The sequence below is a fragment of the Mobula birostris genome, chromosome 5 (assembly GCF_030028105.1).
Source record: "Mobula birostris isolate sMobBir1 chromosome 5, sMobBir1.hap1, whole genome shotgun sequence".
Lineage (NCBI taxonomy): Eukaryota > Metazoa > Chordata > Chondrichthyes > Myliobatiformes > Myliobatidae > Mobula > Mobula birostris.
The window spans coordinates 36,665,585-36,693,159 of NC_092374.1; the positions used below are offsets into that span (position 1 = coordinate 36,665,585).

Sequence of the window (27,575 nt, forward strand, 5' to 3'; positions counted from 1 at the left end):
ACCGCTTCATTGTGCACCTTCCGCTACAAAAAACAGTATTTCCCAAAGGCCACCCATTTCAATTCTACTTCCCATTCCAATTCAAACATTTCAGTCCATTGCTTCCTCTACCTCTACTGCCACAATGAGGCCACACTCAAGTTGGAGGAGCAACACCTTATATTCCGTCTGGGTAGCCTCCAACCCAATGCATGAACATTGATTTCTCGGACTTCCAGTAATTTCCCCACTCTCCTCTCCTTCACCAATCCCCATTCTTGTTTCCCTTTCACACCTCCTTTTCTTACCTGCCCATCATATCCCTCTGGTGCTCCTCCCATTTCCATTTCTTCCATGGTCTTCGACCCTCTCCTATCAGATTATCCTTTTATCTCTTCCACCAATCAACCTCAGATTTTTACTTCATCCCCTCCCCTTCTCCTGGTTTCACCTATGTCTTGCCATGTTCCTCCTCTTCCCCCACCTTCTTGCATAGAAACATAGAAAACCTACTGCACAATACAGGCCCTTTGGCCCACAAAGTTGTGCCGAACATGTCCCTACCTTAGAAATTACCTAGGGTTACCCATAGCCCTCTATCTTACGAAGCTCCATGTACCTATCCAAAAGTCTCTTAAAAGACTCTATCGTATCCGCTTCCATCACGGTTGCCGGCAGCCCATTCCACGCACTCACCACTCTCTGAATAAAAAACTTACCCCTGACATCTCCTCTGTACCTACACCCCAGCACCTTAAACCTGTGCCCTCTTATGGCAACCATTTCAGCCCTGGGAAAAAGCTCCTGACTATCCACATGATCAATGCCTCGCATCATCTTATACACCTCTATCAGGTCACCTCTCATCCTCCGTCGCACCGAGGAGAAAAGGCCGAGTACACTCAACCTGTCTTCATAAGGCATGCTCCCCAATCCAGGCAACATCCTTGTAAATCCTCTCTGCTCATGTTTCCACATCCTTCCTGTAGTGAGGTGACCAGAAGTGAGCACAGTACTCCAAGCGAGGTCTGACCGGGGTACTATATAGCTGCAATACTACCGCTCGGCTCCTAAATTCAATGCCACGATTGATGAGGGCCAATACACCGTATGCCTTCTTAACCACAGAGTCAACCTGCACAGTAGCTTTGAGCGTCCTATGGACTCAGACCCCAAGATCCCTCTGATCCTCCACACTGCCAAGGGTCTTACTATTGATACTATATTCTGCCATCATACTTGACCTACCAACATGAACCACTTCACACTTCTGGGTTGAACTTATTCTGAATTCTTCCCCCACCTTCTTATTCTGAGTTCTCCCCCCTTCCTTTTCAGTCCTGATGAAGGGTCTCGGCCTGAAACGTCCATCCATAGATGCTGCCTGACCTCCAGCACTGTGTGTAATGCTCTACATTTCCAACATCTGCAGTACCTCTTCTGTCAACAATTCTTTTCTTCCCACTGGTTGCTGCTTGACTTCATGAGGTCTCCAGCAGACGGGTTGTTGCAAGCAAGTTGTTTTCACGTAGTGCAAACTTTGTTTCTGTCCCATGAATCAGACACAAGGAGGCCTGAATTTGGTTATGGTAGAACCTGAGGCATGTTGTCAGCACAGGAATGGTTGTCCTCTATCTTTACCCACCTCACTATACAAGATCTTGATAAAGTCTGCCTTTCAAACTTTCTGAGGCCAAAAATACTCTTGTTAGCTGATGACATGCAAATACAGGGAAAAGCCAGTAGCTGATTTCCAAATATGGATGGCAGGGCTATTTTTAAGCTTGGTGGTTTAATGATGATTAGGGCATTCTAGGATCCGGAGAACTAGGCAGCCTGTGCAAGCTAGAATAGGAATGAATCATAGAAACGGCACATGACAGCTTCCTGTCTTTTTTTTTCCCCCATGACTGAGGTGTCAAGTGCTCCTGCCAGAATGATTCCCTCGTGTGGGCCAAAGCATCACCTGCAACCATACAACCAGCCTCCTGAACCATAGCTGTAGCTGGTGGAGGCACCAACTGCCTCAACTCTGGTCCTGCACTGCACCTGAACAATTACTTCAAAGACCATAGGGTATAGGAGCAGAATTAGGCCATTTGGTCCATCAAGACTGCTCCATTCATTGCCAGAGGCAGTTGTGGAGGCCAAGTCAGTGGGTATATTTAAAGCAGAGGTTGATGGGTTCTGGATTAGTCAGGAAGCCATGGCTGATTATTATCCCCCTCAATCACATTCTCTTGCCTTTCTCCATAACCTTTGGCTTCCTGACTAATCCAGAACCCATCAACCTCTGCTTTAAATATACCCACTGACTTGGCCTCCACAACCGCCTCTGGCAATGAATTCTACTGATCCAGTTTTCTCCGGCTAAAGAAATTCCTTCTCATCTCTGCTCTAAAGGGACACTCCTCTGGTCCAAGACCCACCCACTGGAGGAAACATCCTTTCCACATCCACTCCATCTAGGCCTTTCAGTATTCAGTAGGTTTCAATGAGATCCCCATTCATTCTTCTAAGCTGCAGTGAGTACAGGCTTAGAGCCATCAAATGCTCCTCATACATTAATCCTTCCATTCCTAAAATCATTCTTGTGAATCTTGCCAATACCAGAACATCTTTTCCTGAGTACGGCGCCCAAAACTGCTCACAATACTCCCAAATACAGTCTGACCAGTGCCTTACAAAGCCTCAACATTACATTCCTGCTTTTGTATTCCAGTCCACTCAAAATGAATGCTAACATTGCATTTACCGTCCTTACCACCAACTCAACCCACAAATTAACCTGCAGGGAATCCTGCATGAGGATGCCCAAGTCCCTTTGCACCTCTAATTTTTGAATTTTCTCCATGTTTAGAAAATAGTCTTATGCTTTATTCCTTCTACTGAAGTGCATAACCATGCACTACACTCCATTTGCCACTTCTTTGCTCATTCTCTTAATCTGCCTAAGTTCTTCTGCATACTCTCTGCTCCCTCAACATTACATGCCCCTCCACCTATTTTTATATCGTCCTCAAACTTGGTCACAAAGCCATCAATTCTGTCATCCAAATCATTAACATATAATGTGAATAGAACTGGCCCCCAAAACTAACCCCTGCAAAAAACCACTAGCTACCAGCAGCCAACCATAAAAGGCCCCCTATATTCCCACTCTTTGCCTTCTGCTGATCAGTCAATCTTCTATCCATGCTTGTACCTTTCTTGTAATAACATGGGTTCTTATTGTGTTAAGCAGCCACATGTGCAGTACCTTGTCAAAGGCCTCTGAAAATCCAAGTAAACAACATCTACTGACATTTATGTCAATCCTGCCTGTTATTTTTTCCAAAGAATTCCAACCGGTTTGTCAGGCAAGATTTTCACTTCAGGAAGCCATGCTGACTTTGACCTATTTTATCATGTGCCTTTAAGCACCCTGAAATTTCATCCTTAATAATGGACTCCAACATCTTCCTAACCACTGAAGTCTCTTAATAATTACATTTTTCTGCCTCCCTCCTTTAAAGAGTGGAGTGATATTGCAATTTTCTAATCCTCTGGCAACATTTCAGAAAGTAGTGATTCCTCAAAGATCACTACTAATGCATCCACAATCTCTTCAGCTAACCCTTTCAAAACTCTGGGGTGACTTATCTACCTTCAGGCTTTTCAGCTGCCCAAGCAACTTCTCCTTAGAAATAACAACTACAATCACTCCTGCCCCCAACAACTTCTGGCATGCTGCTAGTGTCTTCCACAGTGAGGACTGATGCAAAATGCTTATCAAGTTCATACGCCGTTTGTTTATCCTCTATTACTATCTCTCTAGCGTAATTTTCCAGCAGTGCAATATCCACCCTCGCCTCTCTTTTATTCTTTATATATTTGATTTTTTAAAAATCCTTTTTTTTTATATTATTGGCTAGATTACCCTTCTATTTCATCTTTTCTCTCCTTATGGTTTACTTTAATTGTGCATGGTTGTTTTTTTTTTAAAGCTTTCCTGTCTTCCTACCTACCTGAGTTTTTGCTATATTTTATGCTCTCTCTTTTGCTTTTATGCTGTCTTTGACTCCCCTTGTCAGCCATGGTTGCATCATCCTGCCATTTGAATACTACTTTTTTTGGAAAGTATCTATCCCCCGCCTTCTGAAATGCTCTCAGAAATTCCAGACATTGAGCTCTGCCATCATCCCTGCTGGTGTTTGTGTCCAATCATCTTTGGTCAGCTCCTCTCTCACACGTCTAAATCCCTTTACTCCACTGTAATACTGATACATCTGATTAGCTTCTCCCTCTCAAATTGCAGGGTGAATTCTATCATATTATAATTACTGTTTCATAATGTTTCCTTTACCTTAAGCTCCCTAATCAAATCCAGTACATTACACAACACCCAATCCAGAATTTCCTTTTCCCTAGTGGGCTTAATCACAAGCTGCTCTAAAAAGCCATTGTGTAGACACTCTACAAATTCCCTCTCTAGCGTTCTAGTGCCAACCTGATTTCCCCAATCTACCTGCATAATGAAATCCCCATGACTATTGTAACATTGTTCTTTTTACATGCCTTTTCTATCTCCCTTGTAATTTGTACCCCACATCCGGGCTACTGTTTGGGGCTGGTATAAAACTTTCATCAGGGTCTTTTTACTCTTGTAGTTTCTTAACTCTCCTCACAAGGATTATACATTTTCTTACCCCATGTCACCTCTAAGGATTTGATTTCATTGCTTACTAACAGAGCCACATCACCTCCTCTGCCTACCTGCCTGACCTTTCAATAAAATGTGTATCCCTGGATGTTAAACTCCCAACTATGACCTTCTTTCAGTCAGGAGTCATGATGCCCACAACGTCCCAATCTCTAACTACACTACAAGATCATCTGTCTTATTCTGTATATTGCGTTCATTCAAACACAATACCTTCAGTCCTGCTTTCGTCACCCATGTGACACTTCAACTCATCCCACTGACTGCAATTTTGCAGTATCATCTGTTTGTCCTTCCTCACAGCCAAACTATACACTGCATCTACTTGTATACCAACTGCCCCATCCTCAGCCCTATCACTCCGGTTCCCATCCCTCTACCAAATTACTTTAAATACTCCCCCAACATTTGTAGAAAACTTGTCCGCAAGGACATTGATACCCTTTGAATTCAGATGCGACCCATCCTTTTATGTACAGGTCATAATCTTCCTCCCCCCAACCTCCCCCCCCCACCCCCCCACAAGAGTTCCCAATGATTCAGAAATCTGAACCTAGTCCCCTGGCATCAATTCCTCCGCTAGGCATTTATCTTTCAAATTGTTCCATTCTTACCCTCACTGGTGTATAGAACAGGCAGCAATCCAGAGATAACTACCCTTGAACATCCTGCTTTTCAGCTTTCTACCCAACTCCCTATTCAGGACCTTATCCCGTTTCCTACCCATGTCATTGGTACTAATATGTACCATGACTTCCAGTTGTTCACCGTCCCCCTTTAGAATGCTATGGACCCAGTCCAAGACATCCCTGACCCTGGCCCCTGGGAGGCAACAACCCATCCGGATATTTCTTGTCCACAGAATCTTCTGTCTGGACCTCTAACTATGGAATTCCCCATCACTACTGCACTTCTCTTCTTTTCCTCCTCTTCTGAGCCACAGAGCCAGACTCTGTGTGAAGGAACCGGTCACAGCGCTAAACTGAACTGAACTGAATTAAACTAAACCAAACCAACATAGACTCTTTCAATGACTTTGTGGTTTGATGTTTTATTTTGTGTTTTTTGTTCATTTTTGCTGTTTGTGTGATTTGTTCTTTTTTTGTGTGTGTTGGGTATTTGGTATTTTCTTTGAACAGGTTCCATGGTGTTTCGTGGCTGTCTGTGGGAAGACAAATCTCAGGGTTCTCTACTGCATACATGCTTCAAATCTTTGAACTTTGTGGCTTCTCCCTGGTATGTTGCCCCCCCCAACAGTATCCAAAGTTATATACATTATTGAGGGGAACGACCACAGGGATACTCTGCAAAGGCTGCCTTTTCCTTTTCGCTCTCAGTAACCCAACTACCTCCCTCCTACAAACTAGGGATGCAACCTCCCTGTAGCTCCCATCTATCACCTCCTTATTCTCCCATAGCGACCAAAATTCACACAGCTGCAGCTCCAGTTCCTTAACACCATCTCCAAGGAGCTACAGCTCAATGCACTTTGTGTAGATGTAGTTATCAGGGAGACTGGAGGTCTCCCAGAGTTCCCACATCTCACACAAAGAACGTACCACTGATCCTGGATCCATTCTCAATGCATTAACTATGCACCAAGAAACAAAGAGAGAGAAAGAAAAAGCTTACTAGAAACTTATTTAGAGATTCTCACTGTAACCTGTTAAGCTGAAGCTTCCCACTCTAACATGGGCTCACACACATAATCACCTCTCCACTGACACCTTGCTTCTTTTAATTGACCCTTGCAAAGTTACTAATACCTCAAACAACCTCAATCCAACCAAGTCCTGACAGGCCTTGTTTTTTTTAAATGGCACAAGGAACTGACTCCAATTATCTCTGTGACCTCCTGCTCGAGAGAGACTCCACAAAACTCCACACTCAGATCTCCACTTGCAAAACCAGGTTGATTCACAGAAAATAAACCTTAACAATGGAACAAGGAAGGCTTAACATTAACACTGTCTCAATGGGACTAAAGGCTTGCTTCCATGCTAGATGACACCATGGATTATTCATCAGTAGAATTATGGTATATTCAAGTATAATTACCTGCTGTGAGGAGGCTGGTGTCTCTAGTATTTCAGTTAACGTTTCTCCAGGTTGGGCTCTGATAACATCCACAATCAACCATTTGGTCCTGTCAGAACAAATATAATTGTTAGCACTGATTAAAATAGGTCAGATTTAACAAGAAATATTCTGCTCTAAAATGCTTGGAGTCATATTTTTGAAACATTCTACTCTTTCATTCCTGTTTTACAAATCATTTGTGTTGCCTCTGTTACACCTTCACCTGCCTACTGTACATGCCAGCCCCAGGTAGCAAACAGATGACCATATAACGATTTTGTCCATACACAAAGAATATCACTATGTATGGCAACCACACCAAAAACATCAAAAACTTTTAAGACCGACAAAAAAAATTACTAACAGGGAGACGGAACTAGTTCTGATGTTTGTAGAAATGAATGTATGCAAATACATAGAACTTTTGAATTTACTAATATGTCTATATTAGGGGTGTCCGTAAGTTAGGTATTTGTAATCCAAAGATGGCCCATATAGACGAATTGCAAAGAGGACAGAAATCCAACAGATGTCATTTCATCTTTAATTAAATAAATAATTTAAGAAAATAAATTATTTAGTAAATTTATTAGCAAATGGAAGCAAATAGAAACAATAACACTTTCCCCAGAAAAGAAGCAACCGTTCACGCGTACCATGGATGGACTCAGCATAAATACAAATTCCCACCCCATGAAAGTCAACCTAGTTCTCCACAGCATCCTACTTTTCCCTATCACCTCTCCAGAGATCACCCTGCCACAACTTTCTGATGACTGTATTGATGCCTTTCAGCCTTCACTAACTTGATCCATGATTTTTCCTGACATTAAATGTTGACAGGAGCAGAGATACTGTGGCTTATCAAGTTATTCCTTTCCACCCCACCTCAATGACTCACTCATATCTACCGTAACAAAGTGCTTCGAGAGGTTGGTGATGGCTAGAATGACATCACCACTGTTGGTAAAACATCAGATATTGATGACAGCCATATAGGAGTTCGGCTGGCTGAGTGGTGCTGCAACGACCACCTCACACTCAAATGTCACCTAAGGGCAAGTAGTCGATTGTGGACTTCAGGAAGGAAAGGTCATGAGCGCGTGTGTACACACACAGACACACACACACACACTCACTCACTCATTGAGGGGTCAGTGGTTGATAGGTTGAGCAGCTTTACATTCCTGGGAATCAACTCCTCAGAGGATCTGTCTTGGCTTCAACGTATTGATGCAATCACAAAGGCGGCACACCAATCACAATTGTTAGGAGATTGAAGAGATTTGGCATGTAAAGGACTCTTGGAAATTTATATAGCTGTGAGTTGGAGAGCATTCTGATTGGTTGCATCACTGACTGGTGTGGAGGCTGTAAAGCATGGGATCACAGGAAACTGCAGAGGTTTGTAGACACAACCAGCTTCATCATGGGCACGACCCTCCCCACCATCAAGGTCATCTTCCAGAAGGAGTACTTCGAAGTGGAAGCAGCATCAATCATTAAGATCCTCATCACCTGGGACATATCCTCTTCTCATTATCGTTTTCAGGGAGGAGGTTGGTGTAGAGGAGGCTGAAGACCCACACTCAATAATTCAGAAACAGCTTCTTCCTCTCCAACATCAGATTTCTAGATGGTCCATGAAAACCACGTCATCCCAAAAGCATACAGGTTACTAAGGGTTAAGGGTTAGTAAGTTGTAGGCCAAAAGCATGACAAAACCTGCGGGCTGCTCCCAAAACATCCTCAGACTACGTTGATTGTTGGCGCAATTGACGCATTTCACTGTACATGCTTTACAACTTTAAAAGTCTCATCATTATTGCTTTTTAATGCACTCATTTTAAAATTTATAGTCATTATTTCTCCTTGCATTGTAATGCTGCCAGAAAATAACAAATTTCACATCACATAAGGGTGATAATAAATCAGATTCTTACCTATTCCTAAATATTGGGGATCCTGTTTCTAAAAGTTACAGGTAGAATTCATATTTTTAAAACAAAAAATCTTTTTAAAGAATGACCCAGGTAAATGATAGAGTTTTATAATCTCAAATGCTGCTACTCAAACATTTTAAAATAAAAATCTACAAAATGCTGCCTTTTTCTTTGAATGGTTTGAGCCTCCCCTGTTTAAATATCATCCCTACTTTCTGGAAACGCTGCAGTAAAACAGAGCCTTTATGTCCCAGTGAACTTAGCCCTAGAAGTACTGAGAAAAAGAAAGCAGCCAAAAGCTGAAAATGGTAAGCAACACTTGTACGTTTCCAGAATATAAATACTAACTCTATATAAATGCTTGATTTGATTTGCTTCATCTATTTTTGACATAAATAAGACTCAGGAGTAGCTATTAAAACACACAGGATCAATGAAACTAAAATTCATTTACACTTTCAAACATAAAACTCGTCAGATTCTGCAAACCTAGAACAGAATAAATTAATGGCAAACCCATAGGTGAATAGAAAAGCAAAGGAGAACAGTTTTGTACACATCTCTGGCCAATTTTGATGAAGGCACAACATGAAACACTGATTTACTTGTTCTCACCATGGAAGGTAATGGAGTATTTCTGTTATTTTATGTCGCAATTTATCATAAATATTTAGCTGAATTGCCATTAGATTGAAGGCATCAATTACATTTTCCCTTCCCTTGGTATCAGTAAAAGAGCTGGTCCTTGACTCCAGCAAGCATGTGGGATACACACAAAGGTGGAGAAAGTTGAAAGCTTCAAGTTCCGAGGTGTCAGTATCACCAATGGCGTGTCTTGGTCCAACCACATGGACTCCACATCAGCATTTCTAGTTCCTCAGAAGGCTAAGTAAATTTGACACTTTCCTACAGCGCTTCACCAATCTTTATAGATGCACTGTACAAAGCATCCTATCTAGATGCACAGTTCAAAGCATCCTATCTAGATGCACAGTTTGGTAATGGCAACCTCTCTGGCCAAAACTGCGAGAAATTAAGAGAAATCTGGATGCTGTTCTTTTCATTATTAAAAACAGTCTCCTTTCCATCCACTCTGTCTACGCTTTCTGCTGCCTTAAGAAAGTAGACAATATCATCAAGAATTCCTCACAGCCTAGCCACTCACTTTTCTCCTCTCTGCTGTGGGGCAGAAGATACAACAGACTGTGAGCACAAGCCACCCGACTCAAGGACAGCTTCTATCTTGCTATCAGAAAACTCTGGAATAGACTCGTGCAATAAAGATTAACGCTTGATTTCTAAACCCTATCTTCTCATGGTCTTTGCATCTTATTTGTCCAACTGCACTTCACTTTCTCTGCAACACAATGTTCTGTGTTCTGCTATTACCTTTCCCTTGGTACTACCTCCAGGTATTTATGTTTGGAATGATGCAAAATGAAGTTTTTCCACTGTATCTCAGAAGGGGTGGAGGGGAGGTTATTTTTCATGATGAAATGGACAGCATCCAGATTTCTCTATAATTTCTTGCATTGTTGGCCAGAGTGGCTTTCATACCAAACTGTGCATCCAGCTAGGATGCTTTGTACGGTGCATTTATAAAAATTAATGAAGGTCAATGGGAATGTGTCGTATTTACTTAAGACTTTTGAGGAATTAGAAATGATGGTTTGCTTTCTTGACACATGACAATAAAAATAAAAATTCCAAATTTTAAGTCAATTTTCTGCTGATGCATTCAACACAATGAAACCAACCAATCATGATAATTTCAATGACATTCACTGATCACACTTCTATCGGTAATAAAGTTAGTATTTGGTTCATACATTGTAATATCATAATTTAAAAATACCATCCTTCAGTTATTTCCTGGATACTATATACTTCTCCACTTTAATATAAAAATTATACGGTTTCAAGCAGAAAAAGGGAAAAAACAGCAGCTACATATGAATTAAAATGTTAATGTTCATCAACCATAGCTCAACTATCATCTGCAAAATGCAAATATAAAAAGTGATGACACATAAATGTAATAAAAATGAAACATAAAATAGTGTTGAAAAATATGGTAGCCACTGGGTATACAATTTACTGCTTTAGTCATTTTCATTTCCCCAGATTTAATCATTGAGGAACATCCTTTTTTTGATTAAAAGAAACATATAACAGAACAAACATTCAAAGATCAAAGTAACTGCACTATCAAAGTATATGTATATACTATCCAGCTAGGATGCTTTGTACGGTGCATTTATAAAAATTAATGAAGGTCAATGGGAATGTGTCGCATTTACTTAAGACTTTTGAGGAATTAGAAATGATGGTTTGCTTTCTTGACAAAAAATTAAAAAATTACTTTGGTAGCATATACAGTGCCTGTAAAAAGTATTTACCCTCCTTGGAAGTTTTCATATTTTATTGTTTTAGAACATTGAATCACAGTGGATTTAATTTGGCTTTTTTGATACCAATCAACAGAAAAAGACTCTTTTGTGTCAAAGTGAGAACATGTCTACAAAGTGATCTAAATTAATTACAAACATAAAACACAAAATAATTGATTGCATAAAGTATTCACCCCCCTTACACACCAAGTCATCACTGGTGCAGCCAATTGGTTTTAGAAGTCACATCATTAGCTAAATGGAAATCTGTTTTTGGAGACCCCTGTGCAGCTGATTCTAATAAAAATACACCTGAATCTGGAAGGTTCAACTGCTGGTGAGTCAGTATCCTGACAAAAACCACACCACAAAGACAAAAAAACACTCCAGGCAGTACCGCAAAAGGTTATTGAAAAGCACAGGTCAGGAGATGGGTACAAGAACATTTCCAAGTCACTGAATATCCCTTGGACTACAGTTCAACCAGCAAGAAATGGAAAGAATATGGTACAGCTGTAAATCTGCCTAGAACAGGCTGTCCTCAAAAACTGAGCGACTGTGCAGGAAGGGGACTAGTGAGGGAGGCCACAAAGAGACCCATGACAACTCTGGAGGAGTTAGGAGCTTCAGTGACTAGGATGGGAGAGGGTGCACATACAACTGTTGCCCGGGTGCTCCACCAGTCACAGCTTTATGGGAGAGTGGCAAAGAGAAAGCCACTGTTGGAAAAAAAAACTCACATGAAATCCCGGCTAGAGTTCTATGGTCTGATGAAACTAAAACTGGGCATTTTAGCCATCAGACTAAATGCAGTGTTTGGTGTAAGCCGAAAGCCACACATTATCAAAAGCACACCATCCCTACCATGAAGCATCATGCTGTGGGGATGCTTCACTGCAGCAGGCCCTGGAAGGCTTGTGAAGGTAGACGGTAAAATGAATGCAGCAAAATACAGGGAAATCCTGGAAGAAAACCTGAAGCAGTCTGCAAGAGAACTACGACTTGGGAATAGATTTGTCTTCCAGCAAGGCAATGACACCAAGCATAAAACCAAAGCTACACAGGAATGTCTTAAAAACAACAAAGTTAATGTCCTGGAGTGGCCAAGTCAGAGTCCAGACTTCAATCCAATTGAGAATTTGTGCCTGGACTTCAAAAGGACTGTTCACTGACAATCCCCATGCAATCTGACAGTTTTAGTAGTTTGGTAAAGAAGAATGGGGAAAAATTGTAGTGTCCAGATGTGCAAAGTTGATGGAGACCTATCCACACAGACTCAAGGCTGTAATTGCTGCCAAAGAGGCATCTACTAAATACTGACTTGAAAGAGGTGAATACTTATGCAATTAATTATTTTGTGTTTTATACTTGTAACTAATTTAAAATCATTTTGTAGAGATCTATTTTCACTTTGACGTGAAAGGGGCTATTTCTGTTGATCAGTGTCAAAAAAGCCTAATTAAATCCACTGTGACTCAATGTTGTAAAACAATAAAACATGAAAACTTCCAGTGGGAGTGAGTTCTTTTTATAGGTACTATACAACCCTGAGATTCATTTTCTTGTGGACATTCACAATAAATACAAAGAACTGCAATAGAATCAATAAAAAAACTTTCACAATAAAGACGGACAATCAATATACAAAAGACAGCATATGCAAATTAAAAAAAATAAAACCAAAATTATAAAAAATAAATAAATATTGAGAACATGTGTTTTAGAGTCCTTGAAAGTGAGTCCACAGGTTGTGGAATCAACTCATTGTAGAGTTGAGTGACGTTAACTCTTCTGGTTCAGTGGTCTGATGGTTGAAGGCTGCTAACTGTCCCTGACCCTGGTGGTGTGGGTCCTGAGGCTCCTGTACTTCCTTCCTGATGGCAGCGGTGAGAAGAGACCATAGCCTGGATGGTGTGGGTTGTTGATGTTGGGTGCTCATTGTAGAGGTGCTCAGGGGTGGGGAGGACTTTACCAGTGATGGACTGGGCTGTGTCCACCACTTTCTGTTGGCTTTTCCATTCAAGCACATTGGAATTTTCATGCCAGGCTTTGATGCACCCAATCAGTACATTTTCCACTGTGCATTTATAGAAGTTGTCAAAGTTTTAGATGACATGCCAAATCTTTGCAAACTTCTTTGTGATGACAGCTGTACACTGGACCCAAGACAGATTCTCGATACAGCATATTATGGGTTACTGGCCCACAATGTTGTTCTTAAACCTACTCAAAAATCAATCTAATCTTTCCCTCCTATATAGCCCATAACCCTCCATTTTTCTAACATTCAAAAAAATCTTAAACGTAACAGTCAAAATTTCATAACTGCCCCTATTGTATCATCCTCTACCACCACTCCCTCCAGTGCCTTCCTTCCTTGCTAACTACTCTTCATGCAAAAACCTACCTTGAATATCTCCCCTAAACATCTTAAGCAGATGCTCCTCCGGTTGGCCATTATCACCCTGGAAAAAGGCATCGACTGTCCACTCTTATTGATGCCTCTCAACCTAAACATCTCTATGAAGTCACTTCTCAACCTCCTCCTGCCAAAGAGAACAGCCCTAGCTCACTTAACCCCAGGGCAAGGTAAAATTAGGCATTTTAAAATAATTTTTGGCTTGCTGCAGTCAATATCCTTTGAGAAATTTTAAATGTTTCTAATAAATAAAGATAATCACATTTCAGGAAATTTAAACTCAAACAAGTGAAAAAAAAATTTAAATTATGTCCAATAAATTAATTATTTAATTAATTTTAATGAATGCTGTAAAATCACAGATATATACAGCATGAAATTAGCTCCTTCAGCTCAGATACATACAGACCATCGAATAATTTTTTAAAGAATAAACTACTTGCTTACTCTATTTAATCAAGGTTAGGGTTAGGGGCGTCATTCAAATATATTGGGGCTTACACCACCTAGATCATACATGATAAGGTCTGACCCCTGGCTTGCCTTAGACTTCTACTTTGCAAAACAGGCACAGAAAGTCAGAGCTAAATCGCCCTGGAGGAAGAACATCACCAGCAGTTCCTTTCAACACAACAGTTTATCAGGAATGTTAAAGATGGTTTTCTCTATGTTAGTGCACCTAGAAAATGGCAAAACATACTTCAGGCCAGTGTTTATTCAGTGTCCAATGCCATCATTCCTCAGTACTAATCACAAAGCTTCAGAACCTGGACCTCTATACTTGCTGCATCTGGGAGACCACAGTCAGTGCAAATCAGTAATAACACATCTTCCTTACTGACAATCAACACACTGCACCTCCAGGATGCATGCTTAGCTCCCTATTCTACTTTCTTTACACTTGTTACCGTGTGGCTAAACACAGCTTAAATGCCTTCTATAAATTTGTAGATGACACAGCTATAGCTGATCAAATGTCACATGAGGACAAGGAGGCATACGTGTGTGTGTTAGTTTGGCTGGCTGAGTGGTGTCACAATAACAACTTCACTCATAATGTTAATAAGACCAAGGAACAGATTGTGAACTTCAGGAAGGGGTGGGTTGGGAGTGCACACACACACGTCCACATTGAGGGGTCAACAGTGGAAAGGGTGAGCAGCTTTAAGTTCCTGAGTGTCAATATCTCAGAAGGTCTCTCCTGGGCCCAACACATTAATGCAATCACGAAGACGACACGCCAGTGGCTCCAAATTGTTAGAAGTTTGCGGAGGTTTGTGACTCTTGCAAATTTCTACAAATATACGATGGAGAGCATTCTGACAGGTTGCATCACAGCCTGGTCTGGTGGCTCCAGCAGACAGGATCACAAGAGGCCTCAAAGGGATGCAGATTCAGTCAACTCCATCACAGGCACAGCGGACCCCACATTCCAGGACATCTTCAAGTGGTGGCCTCTCAAGAAGGTGGCATTAATCACATAGTATCCTCACCAACCAGGGCATGCCTCTTCAGATTACTCCATCAGGGAGGAAGTACAGGGGCACAAAGACACACATTCAAAGTTCTAGAAACAACTTCTTCCCTTCCATCATCAGATTTCTGAACAGTCCACAAACCCATGAACACTACCTCATTATTCTTTTTTTTTAAAAAAATGCACTATTTGGTAATTGTCTATTTTTTTGTGTCTAAATGCACATTGCCTGACATGCTGAATATTTTCTGCTGTTCTTGTCTTGTTTCCTTTACAAATATAACTGGTTTGAACCAGCAATTATTTTCATTACACAGACAGCTGAACCTCCCAAGACTATTACTGACTCAGTGATACATAAATGCATAGGAATGTCGCTAGTATTTTCAAGTCTTATATTAATGATATACCCTTAACCCTTGATCCTAAAAATACTTTGAAAACTATAGACTGTTTTTCAGATTCAGACAAAATGCAATTTCTGCAAATTCACGCTAGTATTCTGTCCAGGTCTGTGCCCCCTCAATTCCTTCCTTAAAAATGTGAGCAAGATCCGAGTTATTGGAACAGGAACATTTAGCAAATTAAATCCAGCATAACGTACGATAAACAAACTTCATTGGAAACAGATGTTTGAAGAAAATCAAGTTAACAAATCATCTCACAGAAACCATTAAGGACTGCCCTCGAAGACATTTTCCCTACCTACATCAGTGTTCTAAGATGGCCTGCATCTTAGAGAACAGTGTTATGATATGACAGGATTTCCAGTAGAAGTGCAGATTAGACAATAAAAGCTGACTTATCTTGGAACTACAAAGTGAAAGACATGGTGTACAGAAAGCCTCCATTGGAATTTGCAAAATAACATTTACTATTTCAGCAGTTTCATGGAAAAGTCCAAGCTACTTTTTTCAAGATGGTGTCAAGCTGTGGTCTCCATTGAGGTCGAGGCTCAGACAATTTTTCTTTAAGGTTTATTCCTTAAGATCATAGAAATGGTTTTGGGGACAGAGAGAGAAGTTAGGGTTAGGGTTTAGGGACATGGATGTGGGGTAATAGAGAACAGGCTGGAGCAAAAGTCTTCACTTCATGTTCAAAGGCTAAGAGCGGGGGTGTGCTTGGATGATGGGCTGACAGACCACTGAAGGCATTAAGGGCTGCGTCATCGGCAAGACTGGGGTTCGGGCTCTCATCCATCATCATCTGAGAGTCCTGGGTTGATACTGGAAATCGAAGCCCAAAGGTCTGGATTGGAGCTCGAAGTTTGACCTGAAATCTAGAAGTCAAGGCCTAATGGCTGGGAGCTGCAAATCTCTGCAAGGCCTCTGGATAAGTTGGGACCAGCGTCTGCGAAACCACGAGCATGCTGGAGGTGGAAGACTACCTTTCCTGGGGTAAGGGGACCTTGTATATGCATGTTTGGTTAGGTATTAAGGAAGGAGGAACAGGGCTTGTTTCACTGCTTTCCAATAGTTGCTTGGTATGTTCTCTTATATTGCATTCTGTGTTGTTGATTTTTGTCATTGTGGGCATGCTATGAAGCTGAGACTTGCAGTTTGCCTGCATGTACATCCTTGGGTAGGTTGGTTGGCAATGCAAATGACAAATCTTACTTAAAAATATAAATAATAATCATGAAACTATCAGATTGTCATAATATTTCACCTAGTTCCATTCTTATCTGCTCTGGGTTACATGTCACACTAGACGTGCAGTATACTAGGATATCTCCATTTGATAAGATTAGGACTGACTGGGAAAAGGAATTGGGCCTTACTATCCTGGCGGATGACTGGGCTCATATTTTACAACTAGTCAATACTTCCTCTATCTGTTCCAAACACTCCTTAATTCAATTTAAAGTTGTCCATAGAGCACATATGTCTAAAGATAAATTAGCTCATTTTTACCCTCATATTAATCCCCTTTGTGATAGATGTCATGGGGAGATAGCTTCCTTGACTCACATGTTTTGGTCTTGTCCTACTCTGGAAACTTTTTGGAAAGACATTTTTAATATTATCTCAAAGGTTTTGAATAGTGATATTTCTCCCCATCCTATTACTGCTATCTTTGGATTACCTAAAACTTCTAATAATTTACCCCCCTCAGTGCGTAGAATAATTACATTTCTTACTTTAATGGCGGAAAGATGTATTCTACAACATTGGAAGGAGATTAATGCCCCAACTACGTTTTTTTGTTTCTCTCAAACGATACTTTGTCTAAATTTGGAAAAAATCAGAAGTAATCTTTATGATACTTCAGTTAAATTTGAACAGACCTGGAGATCTTTTATTCAATATTTTCATTTAATGTAACTTTTTTTTCTCTCTGATCATACATACACCCCCTTTGTGGATTTTATCTGTTATTAGTGGAGGTCGGGTTTGAGGACGTGATTGTTTAAGCTGTTTAAGTCTACTTTGTACCTAGTTAGCCCATTGCTTTGCTTTGCTTTGTAGGTTAGTTGCATGGTAGGTTTTTTTTGGGTTTTTTTTTGTTTTTTTTCTCCTTTATCGATATATATGGAAAATTAGTATACAACTACATTACCTTGTCATTTTATAAATAACTTACGTTGTTTGCATTTTTTTTGTATTAATATTACTTGTATATTCATATTGTTACAATGTATTGGTTGCTATATGTTTTACCTTTTGTGTACTAATTTAATAAAAAGATTTAAAAAGAAAAAAAATGTGCAGTATACTGACTCATGCACAAAGCAGTACAAGTGAAATGCCCTGTGCATCAGAAACATGTTACCTATGCATGAAGCACTAAATTGTAACTGATCCAAACTTGTACTCAGAAAGTGTGAAAAATCTTCCATCGACTTATTAAGCAAAATAATGATTGTGCTACTAAAGTACTTGACCCCAGGAGAACGTAAAAACAAACATTTATACTACATGGAGGAAATATATCATGAACCATATTAAAAAGGTACTGAAAAAATTGAGTGTTAAGTGATCTTAATCTGAGCTAAACCCATTTCAATCTGGCAGCAGAATATTTAGCAATGAACAGCTAGTCACATTGGGAACAATTTGCTTTCTCTCTGTGATTTCACAACCCTCATTTAGAAAATCTTTCAACAAGTATTTAAAAGCTTGGGAGAAGATGACAGGAAATCTTGTGGGGAAGGCATTTCTGGCAAATTACTGGTAAATCACATACAACATTCCAGCAAGTAGAGGTGAAATGATTAAAAAGGTGGAGAAGATAGCCACAAGCCTGACAGAAAATGTGAAAGAAGTGTGAACCTTTTGGTGTGAGACTAATTGAGCAGCTGTTGACATACAATCAGTGACCATTTTATCAGGTACCCGTTACACCTGCTCAGTTAATGCAAATATCCAATCAGCCAATTGTGTGGCAGCAATTCAAAGCATAAAAGCATGCAGATATGCTCAAGAGGTTCAGTTGCTCTTCAAAAGCAAGCATCAGAATGGGGGAAGATATGTGATCTAAATTACTTTGACTGTGGAATGATTATTGGTGCCAGACGCGGTATCTGAGAAAGAGCTCAGTATTGCAGAAACAGCTGATCTCCTGGGATTTTCACACACAACAGTCTCTAGAGATTACAGGGAACGGTGCAATAAACAAAAACCATCCAGTGAGATAGCAGTTCTGTGGGCAAAAACGTTTTGTTAATGAGAGAGGTCAGAAGAAAATAGCCAGACTGATTCAAACTGACAGGAAGGTGACAGTAACTCAAATAACAACGTTGCGTTACAATGGTGGTGTGCAGAAAGGCATCTCTGAATGTACAACACGTCAAAGCATGTCTTGTGATCTTACACCTTATTATTCACCTGCACTGCACTTTTTCTGTAGCTGATACCTTTTATTCTGAACTCTGTTGATGTTTTTACCTTATTCTACCACAATGCATCATGTAATGATTTGATCTGTATGAACAGTAAGCTAGACAAGCTTTACACTGTATTTTGATACGTGGCAATAATATACCAATTCCAATTCCGCCTATACTCTGATTACTCATTGGCAATTTGATTTTACAGTCCAAGGTTCAAGAACCTAATAAAGTACATTTCATTTTAATTAGCTATAGCAGTTGACGCTAACACCTAAGTACGCTAAGTACTGAATTCAGTCATTACGAAAACAAGGAGCAGAGATGGATCATTCAGTCTCTTGAACCTACCCTTCCATTCAACAGGATCACGGCTGAGCCAATATTTCTCAAGTCCACTTTCCTATTACCTTCGATTCCCTTAGTGATGAGAAATGGATTTATCTCAGCTTTAACTGGGGCTAAGGACATTGCCCTTGCATTTCTTGGTGGCAAGGAGTTTGAAAGACTCATATCCCTCAGGGGATGAAATTCTTCCTCATTTTAATCTTAAAATGGTGCATCATTATTTGGACATTGCCCACTGGCTCTGGACTCTCCATTTGGAGGAAACGTGTTTTACTTGTATTTCAATCAGATCATATCTCCTTCTAAACTCCGAAGTTTCATAAACCCATTGCATCCTCTCATAGGACATTCCTTCCATTCCTGGATCATGCAAGCATACCTTACCCGACTGATATCCAATGAAATAATACATTTCCTTAAACATGGGGACAAAAACTGATCATAGTAATTTAGATATGGTCTTGCCAGTGCTTTGTCCCATTGTCCTTTTTTTTACTTTGATAGTCCAAACCTCTTGAACTAAAGGCTATCATCCTATCAGCCCACCCTACACTTGAGTACTAGCTTTGTGGTTTGTGCATAAATACCTTTGTTTTGTGGTTTCCATCATTTATTTTCTCCATTTAAATGATACTGTTCATTGTATAATGATAACAGGTCGAGGCGAGGTAAGTTGCCTGTGCAGACTACAGACAGGAAGTATATGTGTGAGGTTGGTTTTCTGTGCTTGGTGTCAAACGTGAGAGGTCCTGGAGACTCCCAGCCTCCCGGATGGCCACATCTGCACCAGGTGCATTGAGCTGCAACTCCTTAGGGACTGCGTTAGGGAACTGGAGCTGCAGCTCGACGACCTTTGCAAGGAGGTGACAGAGAGAAGCTATAGGGAGGGAGTCACTCCGGGGCCTCAGGAGACAGAGAAGTGGGTAACAGTCAGAACAGGGAAGGGCAAGAGTCAGAGGCTAGAGAGTACCCCAGTGGCTGCCATCCTTAACAATAAGTACTCCTGTTTGAGTACTGTTGGGGGGACAGCCTACCTGAGGGAAGCAACAGTGGCCGTGCCTCTGGCACAGAGTCTGGCCCTGTGGCTCAGAAGGGTAGAGAAAGGAAGAGAATGGCAGCAGTGATAGGGGACCCCACAGTTAGGAGGTCAGGCAGGCGATTCTGTGGACGCAGGAAAGATACGCAGATGCTAGTTTGCCTCCCAGGTGCCAGGGTGTGGGATGTTTCTGATTGCATCCACGATATCCTGAAGTGGGAAGGAGAACAGCCAGAGGTCATGGTACATATTGGTACCAACGACATAGGTAGGAAAAGGGAGGAGGTTCTGAAAGCAGACTACAGGGAATTAGGAAGGGAGCTAGGAAGGAAGTTGAGAAGCAGGATCTCAAAAGGTAATAATCTCGGGAATCCTGCCTGTGCCATGTGACAGTGAGTATAGGAATAGAATGAGGTGGAGGATAAATGCGTGGCTGAGGGATTGGAGCAGGGGGCAGGGATTCAGATTTCTGGATCATTGGGACCTCTTTTGGGGCAGGTGGGACCTGTACAAAAAGAACGGGTTGCACTTGAATCCTAGGGAGACCAATATCCTGGCGGGGAGGTTTGCAAAGGCTATTGGGGGGAGATTAAAATAGAATTACTTGGGGGTGGGAAGTGAACTGAAGAGACGGAGGAAGGGGGTGGTTGGCTCACAAATAGAGAAAGCTTGGAGACAGTGCGAGAGGGAGGATAGGCAGGTGATAGAGAAGGGACGCTCTCAGACCAATGGTTTGAGATGTGTCTGTTTTAATGCAAGGAGTATTATGAACAAAGTGGATGAGCTTAGAGCATGGATCATCACTTGGAGCTATGATGTTGTGGCCATTACAGAGACTTGGATGGTGCAGGGGCAGGAATGGCTACTTCAAGTGCCAGGCTTTAGATGTTTCAGAAAGGACAGGGAGGAAGGCAAAAGAGTTGGGGGCGTGGCACTGTTGATCAGAGATAGTGTCACAGCTGCAGAAAAGGAGGAAGTCATGGAGGGGTTGTCTATGGAGTCTCTGTGGGTGGAAGTTGGGAATAGGAAGGGGTCAATAACTCTACTGGGTGTTTTTAATAGACCACCCAATAGTAACATTGAGGAGCAGCCAGGGAGACAGACTCTGGAAAGGAGTAATAATTACAGGGTTGTTGTGGTGGGAGATTTAAATTTCCCAAATATTGATTGGCATCTCCCTAGAGTGAGGGGTTTAGATAGGATGTTTATTAGGTGTGTTCAGGAAGGTTTCTTGATACAATATGTAGATATGGCTACAAGAAGAGAGGCTGTACTTGAACTGGTATTGGGAAATGAACCTGATCAGGTATCAGGTCTGTCAGTTGGAGAGCATTTTGGAGATAGTGATCACAATTCTATCTCCTTTACCATAGCATTGGAGAGAGATAGGAACAGACAAGTTAGGAAAGTGTTTAATTAGAGTAAGGGGAAATATGAGGCTATCAGGCAGGAACTTAGAAGCATAAATTGGAAACAGATGTTCTCAGGGAAACGTATGGAAGAAATGTGGCAAATGTTCAGGGGATATTTGCGTGGGGTTCTGCGTAGGTATGTTTCAATGAGACATGGAAAGGATGATAGGGTATAAGATCCATGGTGCACAAAGGCTGTTGTAAATCTAGTCAAGAAGAAAAGAAGAGCTTACGAAAGGTTCAAAAAGCTAGGTAATGATAGAGACCTAGACGATTATAAGGCTAGCAGGAAGGAGCTGAAGAATGAAATTAGGAGAGCCAGAAGGAGCCATGAGAAGGCCTTGGCGGACAGGATTAAGGAAAACCCTAAGGCATTCTACAAGTACGTGAAGAGCAAGAGGATAAGACGTGAGAGAATAGGACCAATCAAGTGTGACAGTGGAAAAGTGTGTATGGAACCGGAGGAGATAGCAGAGGTTCTTAATGAATACTTTGCTTCAGTATTCACTACGGAAAAGGATCTTGGTGATTGTAGGGATGACTTGCAGCGGACTGAAAAGCTAGAGCATGTAGATGTTAAGGAAGAGGGTGTGATGGAGCTTTTGGAAAGCATTGAGTTGGATAAGACACTGGGACCGGACGGGATGTACCCCAGGCTTCCATGGGAAGAGAGGGAGGAGATTGCTGCGCCTCTGGCAATGATCTTTGCATCATCAATGAGGATGGGAGAGGTTCTGGAGGATTGGAGAGTTGCAGATGTTGCTCCCTTATTCAAGAAAGGGAATAGAGATAGCCCAGGAAATTGTAGACCAGTGAGTCTTACTTCAGTGGTTGGTAAGTTGACTGAGAAGTTCCTGAGAGGCAGGATATATGAACATTTGGAAAGGCATAATATGATTAGGAATAGTCAGCATGGCTTTGTCAAAGGCAGGTTATGCCTTACGAGCCTGATTGAATTTTTTGAGGATGTGACTAAACACATTGATGAAGGTAGATCAGTAGATGTAGTGTATATGGATTTCAGCAAGGCATTTGATAAGATACCCCATGCAAGGCTTATTGAGAAAGTAAGGTGGCATGGGATCCAAGGGGATATTTCTTTGTATATCCAGAACTGGCTTGCCCAAGAAAGTAAAGAGTGGTTGTAGACGGGTCATATTCTGCACGGAGGCCGGTGACCAGTGGTGTGCCTCAGGGATCTGTTCTGGGACCCCCTACTCTTCATGATATTTATAAATGACCTGGATGAGGAAGTGGAGGGTTGGGTTAGTAAATTTGCTGAAGACACAAAGTTTGGGGTTTTGTGGATAGTGTGGAGGGCTGTCAGAGGTTACAGCAGGACATTGATAGAATGCAAGACTGGGCTGAGAAGTGGCAGATGGACGTCAACGCAGATATGTGTGAGGTGATTCATTTTGGTAGGTCAAATATGATGGCAGAATATAGCATTAATGGTAAGACTCTTGGCAGAGTGGAGGATCGGAGGGATTTTGGGGTCCGAGTCCATAAGACACTCAAAGCTGCTGTGCAGATTGAGTCTGTGCTTCAGAAAGCAAACGGTGCACTGGTCTTCATCAATCGTGGATTGAGTTTAAGAGCCGAGAGGTAATGTTGCAGCTATATAGGACCCTGGTCAGACCCCACTTGGAGTACTGTGCTTAATCCTGGTCGCCTCACTACAGAAAGGATGTGGAAACCATAGAAAGGGTGCAGAGGAGACTTAGAAGCTTGTTGCCTGGATTGGGGAGCATGCCTTATGAGAATAGGTTGCATGAACTCGGTCTTTTCTCCTTGGAGTGATGGAGGATGAGAGGTGACCTGATAAAGGTGTACAAGATAATGAGAGGCATTGATCGTGTGGATAGTCAGAGGCTTTTTCCCAGGGCTCAAATGGCTCACATGAAAGGGCATAGTTTTAAGGTGCTTGGAAGTAGGTTCAGAGGAGATGTCAGGGGTAAGTTTTTTTTAAACGCAGAGAGTGGTGAGTACATGGAATGGGCAGTCGGCGGTGGTGGTGGAGATGGAAACGATAAGGTCTTTTAAGAAACTCCTGGATAGGTAAATGGAGCTTAGAAAAATAGAGGGCTATAAGGAAGCCTAGGTAATTTCTAAGGTAAGGCCATGTTGGGCACAACTTTGTGGGCCAAAGGGCCTGTGTTGTGCTGTAGGGTTTCTATGAACTGGACACACTGATACAAAGCACTAGTAGGAGGTTCAATGTTCAAATTCTGCCAGTGGTAAATTATGCTAACTTCACACAGATCCTCACAGCTTTTCAGAATTACAGTGCACCTTTTGGTTTAGTTTGCTCAGAAAGGTCATCCTCATTTCTACGGACATAAATTGATAACTGATGGATCATATATCAGGATATTGCCGTGACACAGAGGTTCCGTTATTTACAAGGGGAGAGCATGGGAGTGGAGACAGAAAATTTACAAGAGGTTTTTAGTTTTTAGTTCTGTTTTCTGTCTGAAGGATCCAGATCTGAACATAAATCGTTGCTGCCTGATCTGCTTAGTGTCTCCAGCACTTTGTTTTCATTTCCCATCGGTATTTTTTTGAATGTACGAATTAGACAAGCTTAGACACTCTATTCATTAAGCCAACCCGGACCTCTGCAATTCCGAGGTGGGGGACGTACAACCAAACAGTTTTTGAATCATTTTGGAACGCTGCCATTCTGCAATGCTCAGTGTGTGGAAGTAGAATGGAATGCCCTGTAAAGGATCTACAAAAATGTCTGCTTTCCGGAAAATTATTCAGTGTTCTATGCTCTGATGAAACCGATTTAGAGAAAGGCTATATTTTGTGCAACAGAATTCTGCGACATAGGTGGTATGCTCCTATGGAAATAAACCATAGATTAAAGAAAATGGAGGTGAAAGTCATCAGCTGTGATGATAGATTGTGGTTAGATTAAATTATATTGCCTTGTTATGTGGCTACAAGTGTAGGTCAGAAGCTCAGAATCCTGCGCTATATAACTCCACCATTTATGTCAGTCTCATGTCAGGAGTGCGATTGATACTCCCCATTTGCTTGGGTGAATGTGGCTTCAATAACATAAAAAAAACCTCTAACCACAGAACAATCATTCACTCATTCCACAACTGAAGGCAGCAGATTGCACTGTCTGCAGGAGCAACTCATTGAGGCTCCTTCCTAAGGGCAACTGGAATTGAACGGCAGAGCAGAATTGATGGGCCGAGTGACTTAATCCTGCTGCCATGCCTTATGGTCTTATTATGATCTATGACCCAACTCCTCACCCATTGGCACAGTGGCAAAGTCGGCAGAACAATAGGAGCCAAGCAGCTGCAGAATTGGCAATTTGGTGCTGGCTCAGCCTGTAGAGCTCACAGCCCATGAATAAATGAAACCGTAAATATAAGATAGTCAACGAGGGCCTGCAGGCTTTTGGGGAACTTGGTACAGAAAGGAATCTCAATCTTTGAAGATGGTTTCAGTAAATTAAATACTTCTGTGACTCAGAGGAGGGTCAAAAACAATTTGGCCCAAAATGAGCAACATTCGCCAGTTAATCAAACACTCTGTGCGTGTTGTTATACATGCATAATTCTGCTAATGCCCCAGCCCTTTCATTACCCAATCAGCTGCCCCCACTCACAAAAAACACTGCTTAACATTGAACAAAATGATCGATAAATAGTCAAAGCATTAATTCCAGTTAACCAAGCTGAGAATTGCCACCAAGCTTTCTGGGTTCTTATGTACTGGTTGAAACCTACACTGACAGATCTGGTTGGTGCTTAACTTCCAGTAGGGGAATAAAACTAAAATATAGGACTGTAAATACAACTAATTTCCAAGGAAATTAATTACAACGTAAAAATGAAATGCAAATACACATAGCAAGCAACAGCTAATTAAGGGCATGGTTCAACTGGAGCTGAGGAAAGAGCACAAGCATCCAGTCGGTAGGCAATGGGCCCTTTGATACCATGATGTGCAATTGTCAAAAAGAGGAACAGTATTATGCTCTTTGATGACTATTTTGCAGTTAGTATGGTGACAAATTCTTTTATCACTGATGGTATAAGTTAGAATGCAAAAGTGGAAAGTGAGTTACTCTTGGACAAAACTTACTTTATCATCAAACTCTTCATGTCTGTGTCATTCCCCCCTTGCAGTTCAACCTTGCTGGTCAGGGTGAGTGAGACTTCTGTCTTGGCAAGTTGAGAAAGTACATTTTCTTTGTTGGGGTCATTTGGGTCAACAGCTCCTTCCCCTGGCAGGAAAGAAATTGTGTTTAGTTTTACTCAGAAGCTGATGCTCTCTGGATTCATTATTCTGCTTGGACTATTCCCAGAGATAGATTGTGGGGAAAAAAAGGGAAATCAGGTGTCTAGACATAGAACACAAGAAAATAAAAACAGGAGTAGAGCAGCTGACACCTCAAGCCTGTCCCACCATCCCATATAATCATGGCTGACATCTGAACACAAAGTATGTAATTTCAGGGATCTAACCAAAAGGCCATATCATAACCCACTCCCCCACCAAAAAATTAAGCAAATAGCTTTAAACTTGTAATGGTAACACATTTCCAGACAATGGTTTTAAAAATGTGCCCAGATGCCATTTCAGTTACAAACAACCCTAACTTTTCCTCAGTATCAGCAAAACCAAACAAAAAAAGTTGAATACTGACTTCAGGAACGAGCAGTGCACATTGTTTCTGTCTATATCAATAGTGCTAAGGTTGAGAGCTTCAAGTTCTGAAGACTAAACATCACAATAGCCTGCCTGGGTCCAGCCATGGCCAAGAAAGCTCACTAATACCTCTGCCTGGTATCATTTGGTATGTCCATGTTGATCCTTACTAATTTCTATTGCTGCACCATAGAAAGTAGCCCATCTGATCTGAACTGAAGGTTTGGTATTAAAATTGTAAACAGCTGCGGACACAGCTCAGCATGTCACAGGAACCAACTTCCCTTCTATGGACTGTCTATACTTTTTGCTGCCTCAGTAAAGCAGCCAGCCTAATCAAAGACCCCACCCACACAGGCATCCTCTCTTCTCCTCTCTCCCATCGGGCAGAAGATACAAAGGCTGCAAAGCACATACCATCAAGTTCAAGAACAGATTCTATCCTGCCGTGCTGAAATTATTGAATGGCTCCCCAGAACGACAAAATAGACTCTTGACTTCACATTCTACCTTGTTATGATCTTGCACCTTATTGTCTATCTGCACTGTACTTTCTCTGTAGCTGTTACACTTTACTCTGCATCATCTTAGCTTGCCGTGTGTAATTAATTGATTTGTTTGAACAGCAGGGACGACAAGCTTTTCACTCTATCGCGGTGCACGTGAAAATAATAAGCTCCAAGAAACAAAACAAAATTTAAATTAGACCTGCTTTTGTCTATGTAAGTGTGGGCAATTTTGGGAGGGGTCTGGAAGTTGGATTTGGGGCAAAACGAAGTCCCTCTCCACAAAAGTTATTCTGAGCACAATTAATTTTTAAATCTTCCAGTCAAAAATCTTTGTAACTATATTTTCGAACCTCTCTCTGATTACCATCCATTACATGTGTTGTATGTATGGTGCCTCAGCACTCGCCTGAAAGCAGAGATCTCACATTAGCATCAACTAATCAGCAGCAAGATGTACAAATTCTAAACCATTGGTACAGGTACTCAGAACTGTCATGTTTAGTATGGACGATAAACTCCATGAGCCCTGAGTAACTGGGAGATGGGGACAAAGTATAAAAATAAAATCCACTTTTATATCTTTTTCAATGTGGCAAAAATCAAGGAATTTGCAGGAGTATTAACAAAAAAGATTGATATTCAATCACAGCAAGACTAGAGCTCTAGCACAAAAACAGCTAGCTGGAAAAACAAAGGGAAATGCTGGATCACTGCAGGGCAAGTCTAGGTGTTGGACGGAGGTGCTGGTTACACCATTGTAAGGAAAGAGTTCATT

The 27,575-nt window shown here is 41.3% G+C and overlaps 1 protein-coding gene across 2 annotated transcripts in view; it reads right to left on the reverse strand.

Annotated features, from left to right (window-relative positions):
• Positions 1 to 27,575, reverse strand: part of iqgap2 (IQ motif containing GTPase activating protein 2) — a 287,122-nt gene that overhangs the window by 14,209 nt on the left and 245,338 nt on the right. For both annotated transcript variants that reach the window (XM_072257878.1, XM_072257879.1), the window contains exons 32-33: positions 25,725 to 25,866; positions 6,740 to 6,827 (exon numbers count right to left, since the gene is read on the reverse strand). In XM_072257878.1, coding sequence (XP_072113979.1) covers positions 6,740 to 6,827; positions 25,725 to 25,866 — 230 coding nt within the window. The remainder of the gene's footprint in view (positions 1 to 6,739; positions 6,828 to 25,724; positions 25,867 to 27,575) is intronic.